At 47.7% G+C, this 14,824-nt stretch overlaps 1 protein-coding gene across 4 annotated transcripts in view; it reads left to right on the plus strand.

Annotated features, from left to right (window-relative positions):
• Positions 1-14,824, plus strand: part of NPRL3 (NPR3 like, GATOR1 complex subunit) — a 649,409-nt gene that overhangs the window by 430,961 nt on the left and 203,624 nt on the right. For all 4 annotated transcript variants that reach the window (XM_069647897.1, XM_069647894.1, XM_069647896.1 and 1 more), the window contains one exon: positions 2,184-2,340. In XM_069647897.1, the coding sequence (XP_069503998.1) occupies positions 2,184-2,340 (157 nt within the window). The remainder of the gene's footprint in view (positions 1-2,183; positions 2,341-14,824) is intronic.

A 14,824-nucleotide genomic window follows, 5' to 3' on the forward strand; every position in this document is an offset into this window, starting at 1 on the left:
TTCTATAGCTGTCGTTCTTAGTTGCTGTTCTGGAGTGTTTGTTCTTTCTTCTCTTCGTCTTTTCCTTGTAATGTGTCGTTTGCGCGGCATTATAAGATTGAGAGTTGTTTAGTCTTTGATTGGTGATGTCCAGTTGGTCCTGCTTTGGTCTGGTTGTCTTGTGGTGTAGTAGAGGGTGTTTGAGGCTGTCTGGTACTAGTTTGGTCTCTGTTTGTAGGTGGTATTCTGGCTGAAGTTGGCGACTTGTTCAGTCCCTGTCCTTAGAGGGGATGGAGAGGTGGTTAAGGGTTGTTTAGTTGGGTTTTATCAGTGGCTCTCTTTAGTGTCCGTCTCCCTGAGCACGGCTCAATGCGGTGAGCTAGCCATGTGGGCCCGGGAAGGGCATCCACCAGTTGAAGAGTGGCCCGGAGGGGCACAGCTCGAACTTGCGCCTTGTGATGCGTGAGCTCCTAAACAGTGTCACTCCACAGTAATACACTAGTGGGTTTTGTCTCACTTTAGAGTGAGTTGGTCAGCTAAATTTGAGACACCTGTATAGTGGGAGAGAGGCCTATCAATGCAATTTAAATAACACAAAATGCAATTTGGGCACAGAGGCCCCGCCAAATCCAAAAGACCTAAATAGTGGGAGAGAGGCCTGCCAATGCAATGAAAGTATCACGCAGTGCAAGTTGGCCACAGAGGCCTTGCTAAATTCGAGAGACCTGTATAGCAGGAGAGAGGCCCGTCAATGCAATCCGAACAACACACAGTGCAATCCGGCCACAGAGGCCCCGCTAAACTTGAGACCATTGTAGTGGGAGGGAGTTCTAGCAGTGCAATCTCGATATCATACAGTGCAGTGTGGAGACCTATCAATATAGTCTAATATCACACAGAGCGATTGGAGACAGAGCCCCAGCCAGACTTGAGAGACCTGTACAGTGGGAGAGAGGCCCAGCAGCGCAATCCAAATATCGTACAACGCAGTCTAATATCACACAGTGTAATTGGAGACAGAACCCCAGCTAGATTTGAGAGACCTGTATAGTGGGAGAAAGGCCTAGTAGTGCAATCTAAATATCATAGAATGCAGTCTAATATCACACAGTGCAACTGGAGGCAGAACCCCAGCCAGACCCGAGAGACCTGCACAGTGGGAGAGAGGCCCAGCAGTGCAATCCAAACATCATAGAATGCAGTCTAATATCACACAGTGTAATTGAAGACAGAACCCCAACCAGATTTGAGAGACCGGCACAGTGGGAGAGGGGCCCAGCAGCGCAATCCAAACATCATAGAATGCAGTCTAATATCACAGTGCAATTGAAGACAGAACGCCAAATAGACCTGAGAGACCCGCACAGTGGGAGAGAGGCCCAGCAGCGCAGTTCAAACATCATACAGTGCAGTCTAATATCACACAGTGCAGTTTGAAGGCTAAGTTTGGATTCTGACTATGTTTGTGGAGGAGGGTGAGACGCAGTGTGGTGCAGTCACCTTGCCTAAAGTGGGTTTCCAAGTGGCTTGGACTCTAGTGCAAAGAGGTTGCTCCACTCCTGGCCCATGGCCACACCCACCCCACTGGTAGGTGATGGTTGACGGCCAGCCACTGGCCTCCCCCCGCAGACACTGCCTCCGTTGGTGCCGCTCTCGGCCTTGGGGCCCTTTAGCCAAAGGGCTGCCCTGGGAAGACCGGTGATGAAGGTCGAGAGGTCCAATGAGAGCGGGGGAAGGCGGGTCGGGAGACAGAAGGGGTTCCAACCAGGAAGGGGGTGTGTGGAGGAAGAGGACGGCAGCAGGGGCTGCAAGGGGGCTGGGGGGGCACCAACAAAATGCAGAAGGCCCGGCGTGGGCTAAAATAGCAGGTTTAATCACCGCGCATCTGCTGGAGAGTGGCTAGTCATAAAATGTAAACTTCAAAATGTCTCATCTACTGCGGTTTTGTCATTACAGTGCTTCTTCCGTTTTCTATTTGAATATTGCAATGTTTTTTTAATGTGTGTGAGATCCATAGTATTAATAATCATTTTCATCTTTCGGCCATCTCAAAGCCATTTCCAATGAATTTGCTCCATGGAATGTTAAAGATACAGTATTTCTTCTGTTGTTAGCCTGTCAACTTTTGCCTTCTACTGAAGTTTTCAGACTCAATGTCGAATAACCTTTCCCTTAAAGCCATTAACAGTAATTAATTCCGCTAGGCCGTACCATTCCTTGCTGCTTCTGAATGATGAGAAGTCTCTGCTGATGGAGCTTCCCTTGGACTGCTCGCCTGCTCTCGTGAGAGTCATCAAATCCACATCCGCTGTGAAGAACCTGCAACAGCTAGCCCAAGATGCTGACCTGGCATTATTACAGGTACATTCCAAATGAAATGTGTGTACTGTACGGGAGGCATGGTATATCAAGTATGACACTGACTCAATGGGTACAGTTTGTAAAACCTTTTATTGAAGTTTTTGGGGCTGGAAAAACTCCTACTTTGCCCTATTCACTAAGATGGGAGTAGTTGCGACCATAAAACGATAAATAGAACAGTTTTAGTGGAGTCAGTCAAATCAAAATGGCCTATGCTAACAAAACCTAATGCCGCCCTATCTACAAAAAGTATATAAAGAAGAAATGTATGCAAAGGAATAATCAGTGTTCAAAAGAATAAATGTGGTTGAATCAGCCCTCCTCCCCACGTTAGACCTCACAGAGTAAGGCTGTCCCTGTAGGCAGGATGACACACTCTGGCTCCACTTTCAACACAATAAACAGTTCCAAAATGTGGGCCGATGCCTGCCTGACCTTCCACGTTAAAGTCTCGTTTCCTGACTTCCAAATGATTTTTCAACAAAAAGTTCACGTAGGTCCCCCTCTGTCTGGCTCAGACCCTTCACAACAAAGTTCACCTAGGTCCCCCTCTGTCAGGCTCAGACCTCTCACAACAAATGTACAACAAAACTTGCAAGGGGCCCCCTTCCCCAAGCACATTACAATTGGGGTCTCCCTCTGTCGGGCTCGGATCACTTTCGGATGTCAAACTTTCGAATCTGCGTGGCTTTCTTTACAGACCACCGCAGGACCACTTCGACTCAAGGTTCACGGTTTAAGTTTCACTCTCCCCTTGTCTTGGAGTTAATTTTGCTTCCTTCACTTTTGCCGTTCATTCGCTTTATCACTTCAAACAATGCACCTTTCACTGAGACTTTCAAGTCGGCTACTTTGTTTCGCTTGACCACTCCGTTACTTAGTATCGCTGATTTCACAGATGTCCTTATTTCAAAGTTCATTCACAGGTATGCCTTTCTTTGCGTTTCAATCACATGCGTGCAGCCTTCACTTGTCATATAATGTTGCTACTTCAAACTTGAACACACACCGGTCTCTCAGGTCGCTTGCCAACTCACTGGCTGTGTGCATTTCTTTCTTGGTTTTACGATTTCCAATTCGCGAGTCAAGGTTAGTAGCAAAGACTTGAACTCGCCTCCTCAACTCTGCCGTTCACCCAGGAGGGTCGCTGGCGTCCATGAAACACAATGTAGCCTTCTGATGTGGAATCTGGCCTTCTCCACATGTCTTTCACGTTCTGTCAGAGGCAATGACCTCCAGTAGGGAACTCTTGGGGTTTTCGACCCGCTGCTCACGTCCCTTAGTCTGTCGCTCTGCTCCAGTAGGTTTGCCTTTGCCCAGGAAGTTCTGCTTGTACTCGTGTTCCGCCTTGCTCAGTGTCTGTCTCTAGGTACTGCTTTTTATTCGTGTGAGGAGAGCCAATTGGTATTAGGTGTATGCACTTAGAGTGAAGTGCATAACATTGCCTGACTCAATTAGCGGGACATGTTCAGTATGATGTGTGAAAGTTAGTGTTGTTACTCTGTCACCCTCTTCCTTGGCCCAGTGTTTGTGTAGAAAAGGGTGGGTTGGGAACTCGGAGAATCCTAAAAAATAGGATGGGTTAGATAAAATAAGGGGGAAAACCATGTCTCACCATCTGCTGCCTCACCCCCACTCCCTGAAGACCCCTCACCCAGGTGATACTCCCGCACTGGTCCACCCCAAGGAACTGGATCCAAAAGCACTGGCTCTGTCCTGGCCACCTGGATGACAAGTCCCAGAGGACTAGCGGTTGAGACACCGTTTGGTTTCTCACAGTACCAACAAGGCTTTTCCTACTGGTTATGTGAGATGATGACTGGGAACTTGGGCATTCGTCTGCACAGTTTGTGTTTTATTTCCAATCAAATAAACATTTTGTGGTTGGAAACCACACTAAGTCTTCTACTGGCCAGGCTCATGCTACCCTCTTTTTGATCTGATTGGTTGAACCAACTCTGCTCCGACTTTTCAAAGGCATGTGTGTGTAGCAGGCTGCTACTGTGGTTCTGATACCTATGCAGTATGTGACAAAGGGCTCTATCAGCGGTTGGGTGGTATCCCTGCGGTAAATCTGCCAGAACACCACCCATCGCAATTACTGTTACCACAACTTGGTCCGGCGGTATTAGCGCCAGATCCCAAGTTGCAGTGGTGGTGGTGTAAGTCCCCATTCCGACTCAATGGGGCATTTACTGCACAATTACTGCAGCGGTAACTGCACCGAAAATAGGCAGAAAGTCAGGGCATTCATCTCCAGATCAGCGCCAGAGATGATTCCTCCAAGTTTCCCCCAAACTCGGGATTAGGTGGAGCGGTAATACGGCAGTATAGCTTAACCGCCGCTTTTTACTGCACTACCCAGTGACACGCACATATGGTAGGGGCTCTTTTCATTGACAGTTTAGATGCTCTTGGCCCTTTAAGGGATTTGAGAAGCAGAGGCTTGCAAAGCTGATGGTGCCTGCATGCTTGGATTCTCTTATGCAAGTGCCGGAATCCCATAACAAATATACAGAGCAGAAGAGAGCAACTTGGACAAGGACGGGAAACTCAAGCGGCTGACAGCCGCACAATGCCTCCACTCCCATACAGTTAACAGGTAGGCCTAGGGAGTTCACCCCGAAGGCAAGGTCAGGATGTGACCCACAGAGAAGATTGTCCAATCTGAGGGACTAACTAGCCCCAAGTCACACCTAGACCTGAAAGCCATAGGTGGGACCACTGGCTAATCCATACACCAACAACCAGAGACATCCAAGTTGTCTTATCTCAAAGAGAGGCTGGAAGACATGCTCGGGGTATGGCAGGCAGGGAGAGGACCGCCCAAGGAGAGAGATGAGCCAATCCCAAGTCCCACATCAGAGCTGCAGGTGATCCAGGGGCAGAGCCTGGCAGCCCAGCTCCATCCCATCTAGCACACCTGAATCCCCTTTCACCAGGAGAATGGTGTAAGGGTGTGAGGCAAAAGGCCGATGGAATTAGGGAAGCTGGCTTGAGAGGTGGGCAGAGGTAGCTGGAGAAACGAGACTGGAGGACCGCCTGTTTAGCCTGTGGAGAGCAGGAGGTTGGGAGAGAGACTCAGGATCTTCAGGGGGAAAGACGAACCCTGAAGGTAGGGAATTAGGAGAGCCCCTAGACTGGTAAAAGGCAGACCCAGTGGGGTTGGGGCGAGGAAGGAGCAGAAGGTAAGGAAGAGAGTGACTCAGAGACTGGGAGAAGAGATGAGGGGTTGAGAAGGAACATTTGGAGGGGATTTTCCTGTGGTCTAAGGGGAAGGTTGGACCTAAAGAGGACTTTGGAAGTTGGGGGGAGGTTGGAAATGAGGAGGGGGAGGAAAGCACTGAGGAGGGAAGTGATGAGCTGGAGAATATTGGAAAGGTGAATCTGAGTGGAAAGAGACCAAAAGGTCACGAGAAGATGGCAAAGAGGTTTAGAAGGATGCCCAATGTAGTGAAGAAGGTGCCCAAATTGGAGGTGTGGGAGATCAAAGTGGTTTAGGGAAGCCTGTCTTTTGTCTTTAAAGAGAAGGATTTGGGCACCTCCTTCTCCCCTGCTCTCTTTCGCCACCTCATAATCCTTCTTCAGAACTGCCATGGCATGCTCCGCCAAAGTGGAGGTGAACCCTGCATTGCAGTTGGCGCCTGCATCCATTGCGCCCACATTGAGGCTCCACAGCGAGGTGCTCCGCCTCTGCGTGACCGCGCCAGCAAATGTTATGTTATGTTATGTTAAAGGTACTTATATAGTGCACTGTCACCAACGGAATTGGTCCCCAGGTGCTCTGGCGGATCTGTAAACAAGGAGATGGGGTGGGTTAGTAGGGTGAAGAGGGAGTAGGATAGTGAGAGGAGGGGTGTACTGTTGGCAGCTTCAACTCGGTAGACACCGGGTGCTGAGCTTTGGTGCGAGTATTGGATCGGTGTCAGTCCGCGTGTGCTGTTGGTGCGGCTTATGTGTTGTTGCAGTGTGGTGAAGTGCGTGCAGATTGTTGTGCGAGAGATGGTTGTGCGAGTTTTTTGAGTGAGATCATTAAGCAGAGAGTTTGAGCTTATACTGGTTAGGGGGTTATATGACATTTAACATGCTAACATTTGCAGTTCTGTCCAAGTGTGGTACTTGCTGGTCTACATAATTCCATCTAGGTGTGGCACTTGCTAACCTTCACAATAATTATCTAGATATGGGGCGGGATAATGTTCTTAATTCTAAGTGTGGCATATGCTAACATTCAAGTTCCATCTATGTGTGGCAAGTGCTAGCATTCACAATCCTATCTAGGTACGACGCAGGCTAATGTTCTCAATTCTAAGTGTGGCACATGCTAACATTCAAGTTCAATCTATGTGTGGCAAGTGCTAACATTCACGATCCTATCTCGATACGGTGCAGGCTAATGTTCTCAATTCTAAGTGTGGCACATGCGAACATTCAAGTTCAATCTATCTGTGGCAAGTGCTAACATTCACAATCCTATCTAGATACGGCGAAGGCTAATGTTCTCAATTTTAAGTGTGGCACATGCTAACATTCAAGTTCCATCTAGGTGTGGCATATGCTAAAGTTCACAATTATATCTAGATGCGATGCAGGCCCAAGATAGCAATTCCGTCTAAATGTGGCACATGCTAACACTTACATTTTCATTTAACATAACAAACATAACATAACCCTTACTGACAGGAAAGGGGGCTGTGGTCTCGCCAGCCAAGACAAATCTGAAAACTTGACATGTTATTACTATACAGCTCCTGGATCAAAGCGATCAGGTGGACAGGGGCTTTTCTTTTCCAGAGAACCTGCCACATTTTATTTGAGACTGCAACGAAAGCGGTCCTCAGGTCTACGGAAATTGCTTTCGAATTCATACTTTTGAGCACTATGTACTTCTGAATCAATAGAAATAATCTTAAACTTTGGTCCACGGTGATTGTAGAGAGCAATTAGGACGTGCGGGTACATGGCAGAATATTAAGGGCTTGCAGATGGTAATGAAAGGTTGTAGTGAGCATGTCTGCCCAGAAGCCTTTTGTTGGTGGGGCAAAAGGCAGGAATGTTACAGGAGGCTGGTGAGTGGGAAGAGAGACTGGGATGGTCAATGCGGAATGGATCCAGGGGGAGTGAGAAAGGTATGGCGTGTAAGAAATGAACAGTAGAGGGATTCATTGTGATTGAGTGGTATGAGAGGACAAGAAACCACAATTTGTTTAAATTAGCAAATCTCCTACTGAGTTTCCAAAGGGGTCGGGGGGCTGGGGGGGGGACAGATTTTTATTCAATTGCAGTAGGATCTAGAGGTCACCAAAAAGATTCCGAAGGGGTGAATGGGTTGATCCAACCTCGGGGTCTTGGGATATCTACCTTTAAGCAACCAGAAAAAGGGGGGCACTATGCCCCCAACTGGGGCTGGATGATCAAGGAAGAGAGCAACCACTTTTGCATTTATCAAAGCCTGTTCCAGATGAGTAAAGTGGGGTGTAAGAATCCCTTGGGTGTGTGTTTTTTGCAAGGTTAAGAGGAGGGGGAATCTTTGTTCCCTATGGTTCTGTACTCTGGCTTGGAAATCCCTTAAAACCTGCACTGGCATTACTCCGTCTTTGTAGGAAGTGAAAGGAGGTGGCTGCTTTCGAAATGGACAAACGATTTGTGGCAGAGTGCTGGCCTTCTCTTCAGTTAGTGCCTTGTCTGTGGACAAGTTAAAAATCTAAGGGCCAGTGATATGAAAGGAAGCTGCAGTTTCTCGTGTACTTAAGCGAATAGCTTTCTGCTCTTCAAACAATGGCCCCACCTGATATCAGCTTTAGTGCCCGAATAGCCTGGAGCATTTTCTAAGATGTCCATAACTAACTGCTTAGCATAGTTGATGCCCGACAAGTTGCTCAAGAAAATCCCCTGCAGATGCTTACCTTGTTCCAGAGCATGAGGTTGCATGCTTACAATATACTCTGGGTTTTCCCTTCTATGGACAGAAATGTGCGTCATGTCGACGCAGCCTGCTGTTGCGCCGTTTTCAGCTTGTTCTGCTTTATTCCATCCATGTGCCGTAATACATGCGCTGTGTACACGGCAACAACTCAATCTGCCGCGGACGACGGAAGACACAAAAGAAAAATGGAGGAGGCAGCACGATAACCGCTGCGGGGTCCTCGAACATCTTTTCCCCCTCCCCCTGGAAAAAGGGGAGGGCACGGGGGCGGAACGGCGCCAAAACCCCCCCAAAGCCCGCGAAGGGCAAACAAAGGAATGGGGCGGGGCGAGCCCCTTTATAATGAGCAGGGTCCCAACAGGCAGACATCCAGCTTCTGCAGTAGGATGCTGCAGACACGAGACACGCCTCTGAAGAAACTGCTGGGTAAGCAGCAGAAGCCAGAGATGCTGGTGATCCACTTGGGAGGGAATGATTTGACCAACCTGGGAAGGGGGGTTTTGTTGAGGGATATGATGCTCTCATTGCAGGAAATCTCGGCGAGACTGGGGGAGACAGAGATTGTGTGGTCAGAGGTGATTCTAAGGGCTGAATGGAGAGGGGCGGAGAGCCACTCGGCGGTCGAGAAATCGAGGAAAAAGTTGAATGGGGCCATGGCAAAGTTCTCCGGGGCAGAGGCTTCCAACAAATCAGACACAGCCTAATCAACTTGAAATCCCCCGAATACTGTTTAAAGGATGGTGTGCATCTATCTACAATGGGAATGGAGCTCTTCTTCTGGAACATATGCACCAAATTGTTGGAGCTCTAATAAGAGACAGGAGAAGGGGGAGCAAAGGGGGAGCCACGGTGGGCGGTAACCCACCTAGTGTCGTGGCAGTGTTTGGGCCACCAAGCACAAATGACAGACTCTGGATGAGCCAGAAGTAAACCGAAATGGGTCGTCGCTCTTCCGGACCAGCGCCTCTTGGGGGCCTAACGGCGGGGGCGCATACATGCCAACCCTCCCGATTTAGGCCGGAGACTCCCGATGTTTATGTAAAAATGTTGCTATTTTTCACGTTCTCCCGCCTAAAATAATTCCAGCCCCAATTCATTCCGATGGGAAACTTTGTCTCCCGATTCCGCGGAAGAAATCTCCCTCCCAGGTGCCTCCGAATGTTGACATGTATGGGGGTGTCTGGTGGTAACAACTAAGGCTCGGCTTCCCCCAAAAAAGGAACGCCGCTCTCCCCACCCACGGACACCTGCATGGGCAGGATAGGCTCAGGCAGAAAGGGTTGGGAGAGTTGGGCCTACTATGGAAAATATTCAAAGTATAGGGGGAAGCAGGTGAGGTCGGGCACAGAGCAAGTGCCACACTTACAGACTGGAGTTCACAAATGTGTGCAATAATTCTGTTGTTATGGAAATAAAAAACTGCGGCTAAGTTTGCCATTTTTGGAAATACTGTCTCATGCCAATTCATTGCGCGTAAGAAGCAAGGTGCGGCGAAGCAATGAGCCAAAGAGGGCTAATTGGCAAGGAGGGAAAATGGACAAATGCAGGGTTTATGCTGTAGTGGCATTTCATCTGAACAGGTGTAGCGCACCAAGTTCACAATCGGGATCTGAATCGTTATCTTGCTTTTAGTCCAATTAAGTGCCAGATTTCTGGATACGCACACACACACTCGCCACAGCCGCTTTTTTAAGATTGTAAATGGTTGATTGTAACATTGGCATATAAAAGCATTTTTGAACTATTACTCTGTGCGGGTCATGTGAAGGCGCACAGTGCGTCATTGTTTTTGACGGCGTGTGGCGGGATTCGTGAACGGCGAGCTTTGTGCTTGGATGTTCAATCCTGTTTTTTTTTTTTAAACCACACTGAACTTAACTTGTACCCTAGAACAAAGGACTTGTTTTACACAGCCGGCGATTTTTGTGCTGAAGTTAGAAAATAATAAGCTCTTTTTTGTAGTAGATTATTAATAATTTACATATATTTTATTTTGTAAAGAAAAACATGTTAACACAATATACAAGCAGAGAATGGAAAACCGTGCACCCGAAATCCGCCCCTTGCCCTCATTTACAGGACAAGCTCCAATAAACCAGACCAAACATCCTAAAAAAAAAAAAGAGTCCTTTTTAACGAGTTTTCCATAGCCCTCTCTCAATCGAGGCATCATTCGTAGTTCCTGAACCCAGTGGGCGGTATCACCGTCTTCCAACCATGTAGGTCATTTTTTCCCAGCCATAGTCGCTGGAAAGAAGAAACAATTCTGGAAAAGAGAAATCATCCAACTGTGCGTCCCCACCTCACACAGCTGTTCCCTCCAAATGTAAAGTCTAGGTCTGTACAGAATACTTTATTAATTGACTTTGCTACTTCTTGCCAGATATTGCTGAGCCCAAAGCAGATTTTCTAACGTGCCTTTTTTCTGTTTACAACCCCAGTATAACGCCGAATCACACGTACCTCTCTCAGACACCCTCGCAGGTGTCCAAAAGACTCTATTAAGAACTTTAATCTGGCAGACTCTCCCAAATTCAGAGAGCACAGTGCGATATTCTCCCAGAAGTCAGAGCAGTCGCCCACTAGCATTCAAGACCATTTAGACATCAGTCCGAGTTCTGGAGCATTGAGTACGACAATAAGGCATCACGACCTCCTGAACAAGTGTGTACATGTGACTTCACTGTGTCCGCCCCACCCAGCTCAACGTTGTCTATTCTACACTGCCTGGATGTAGCATTTTTTATCATTCTATACAGACCAAATGTACAGCCATCCATGACTCTCAAATTCTTTTAAGTCTCTAAAGGAATCTATTTCCAATTATAAAATAAGACTTTTATCCGTTCAACTCCTGCTAGATGCCAGCCTGACCATTACAACCCTTTACCTTTTTCACATATTTTAGGATTGAACTACAGTGACACATTCCCTTACAAGTACGGGTCTACTCCTAGTTTCTATTACAAAGTTCGCCAGCACCACCTCAGAAACTCTGTTGGTTCACAGACGTCACTACGTTTGTCATCGTTTTAAAGAGAGCCCTGGGATCCATTGGAACAATTTTATTGGACTGTATTACTCACTTATCCTGTGGATCACTCAGGAATGGCAACATATAAATTACCGAAAATTCCAAGTGATCGAGTTCAAAATTGGGTGCACCAAGACCCCCTGTTGGGTGTGGACGCTGATGACCCCCTGGGGATGGAGAATAGGATTTATGCTGTAATGATGCCATGAAGCCAATAAGATGACTATATGTGCCTGAGAGTGTTTTTCTTTTTATTATAGCGGACAATGGATAGGGAAATCACCATTATTTAGCCAACACCTGCTCTGAGACTGCCCTAAAATGGAAATGCGTGGAAAGAATGCTGAAACAGCACTTTGGAAGGATCTCGGGTGCACTGGATGAAGGCCACCTTGGATTATGCTGGCTTAAACCAGCTCAGACAAAGGGACCGTATTCTCAAGCAGAGGTGCATCAGGGGGCTTTGGCCCCACACCCCTCACCTGAGGAGGACTGCGCCAGATATTGTCACACTAGAGCGAATGATTTGGAAGCAGAGGATTGCATGATGATGGGAGACGAGCGGAAAAACGGAAAACGGATTACAAATGTACACAATGAGCATTATTGATATTATACTAGATGTGGGCCGGGTTGAGCTTAGGTCTCGTAGAGCCCACTACAGACAGTTCATAAAAACCAAAAAGTATGAGTTTGCTCACCAAGAGTGGGCGAAACTCCAGGAGGCTATGAATCGGGGGGACCCAAAATTGTTCTGGGGGATTGTAAGCGGGAGCAAAGAAACTTACAGCAACTGTACTTGCGATACCATTACCCCATCTGTCTGGAGAGAACATTTCCGGAAACTATTTGAGGTGGAAGACCCACCCGAGGCCTGGGAAACAGCAGGGAGGTGACAACCCAGAGAGGGTATCGCAAGTCCCCTCCAGCTAGAGATCAAGGAGGTCTACGACACGGTTATATCACAACACTGGGGAAAGGCACCAGGACCAGATGTTATGCTTGCCACCTTCGTGCCCAGGCATACTGATTCACCTCGAGCTCAGGTGTAACCCAATTGGTATTGATGCTGCCCTTAGGCCCATCCTCTATTGGGTTAAGGTTTGGACTACACCAGAGCTCAGGGTGTATCGCAAGGCCATTGGATATCTTCTGGACTTGGAGGGAGGTCACTCCCTGCCCTGGTTTGCTCATGTTAAAGGGTATTTAACCAGTTGCCACCTAGAGGCTTTCTGGCCCCACCCGTCAAGCATACCATCAGGCTCTTCTAACCATCTAAAGGGAATGGTCCGGGAGGCTGCTGTAGCAGATATGATTAATACCTGTCGCAGTTTGGTCACAGGGGATTATTATCTGGAATGCAAACTGGTCCAGGGGTTTGAAACATATCTTGTGGTTACTCCCCCACATGCCTGAAGCCTGTATACGAAACTCAAGCTGCGCCAACTAAATTTGCCCCATCGCATATGGAGATGGGAAGAGGCAAGAAATGATATTTGCCAGAGTTGTGGCTCAGCTAGGGCGACTATCACGTTTTGTTCTTTTGCTAAAGATATGCTGGAGCAAGGAACAAGTACCTTAAACCACTCTTCTGTTGTTTCATCACTTTGGAAACATTAACATTGTATACTTTATGGCGTTTTACCTTACCCAGGCATGGCGCATGAGGTTGGGGCCCCCGAATTGTGGTGAAATAATGTGATGGGTCATCGTAGAACTGCAACTGCTTATTCTCTCATTCATAGTTTGCGTGATAACCACCTCGAGATCTTGAAACATAGCCCTATTAACCACAGTCAATCCAAACGTCAATACAAAGGTGGAAACCTCACAGACCCTATGAACATTCTAGGCTAAGCCCAGAGAGGCATGCAGGCTGGGAGCAGACTTCACCTGCTACACAGTGGCTATGTTGCTGAAGGAACTACTGACCTGCCAGTATTTCTCATGCACTTTGCTAGCCTTACTGCAGAGCATTCAATCTTCCTTTCACTTTGCTGCACGTAGGACTTATGTCCATCTGTCTATAGTAGCCGTGTCGGCTATTGGGAGACCTTTTCAGGTCATGTTAATATTTACCCATGTGTATGCTGAATGATGTTGTGGAAATAACTTGCCAATACAAAAGGATGTTGTGGTGAAACCTACCACTTCTATAACCTAGTGGCAATCAGCACTCCCTGGCACTTTGGGACCACAGGGCGCACAAGGCTCTCTTCTGGATACAGATAATCAAATGCTATGTTGACAAAACATCTACAAACATATCTTTATACATAACCCTGAGTGAGAAACCTGAAGCGTTTCTCCCAGGCTATTCCCGGGGATCCTTTGTTCAGGTGGCCAGGGGAGGGCCATCACTCTTGCATCCCAACCCTGGGGGTGGACGAGCAAGGGAGGATCCCCTGGGCAGGGGGTTCCTTGAGGACTATGGGAGGACTATTGGAGACACGCCCTCGGCCGAGACATGGTATTCCTTCCGTTCTGATATACCCCTACCCGACATTACTTCAGTTGTCATGGGATATTGTCCCATCATACCTCAGTACCTTTCTGTAAGAAAAAGGAGAAAACTACTAGGGAAATGAAAACCCAATAGAAAATCCATTTACCCATCACAATACGTTTACCCCCTTCACCCTGACATCCTGATCTCCAGGAAAACCTAAAACTCCCACAATCTCTACTTCCATTCTATAAGTCCAATTACTGGGAGAAGAAGAGGCAGCTGGGAATCGTGGGCAATGGATTCCTATGGGCAGTCTGCATGTTGTCCTGATAATGAGGTCAGGCAGGGAGGGACAACTACTCAGACCTGATTCCAATCAACTTATTCAAAGAGTATAAAAGGTCAGCCACCCTCTGAGCGAGCTGGGGATTCTGAAGGAACCGTGCAGACCAGAAGGAGAAGTCAGCAGCTGGGACAACCTTAGGAAGCCAGAAGGGGAGATGAACTGCCAAGACACTGAAGCCTGTGAGTACAATGGTGGCTACAGTCTGGCAGGAGAGCCATGCCCCTGGGAACCAAAACTCCAACTACACTTTTCTGGTAGCGTTTAAATCAGTGCTTGCTCCCTGGGTGAGTTCCAGAAACCCAGGTAGTTGATGGGCTGGTGCTGGGACCCTGACCTCAAATGAATCCCCATTGAGGACCTGGAAACACCTCAACACTAAGGGTAAAACATGGAGGCCCTGTGACTAGAGGGACGCTAAGGCGGGATAACCTGTTGTGTCAAGAACTTTGTGTAAATCCCAAAAGTGGCTGTAACTGGCAAAGTGGGAACAAAACCTCCAAAGTGGAGTCTCAGACATGTAATCCAAAAGAGCAAAGCTGTGAGATGGAGTGGTCTGGCACCACATCTGTGCCCATTTGAAGGTCTCTGAAGGTCTCTGTAAGCTGAGAAGTGGCAGAAGTGTAAGTTAAAGAGTTGTAAAGAATTGTAAATCGAAGTGGTCCTGTGACGGGTCAAGCAAAATCCCACGCACAGTCGAATGTCTTCGATTCTGGTGTCAAAAGGGATCTG

This window comes from Ambystoma mexicanum, chromosome 2q, assembly GCF_040938575.1.
Source record: "Ambystoma mexicanum isolate Mex_15411 chromosome 2q, UKY_AmexF1_1, whole genome shotgun sequence".
NCBI lineage: Eukaryota > Metazoa > Chordata > Amphibia > Caudata > Ambystomatidae > Ambystoma > Ambystoma mexicanum.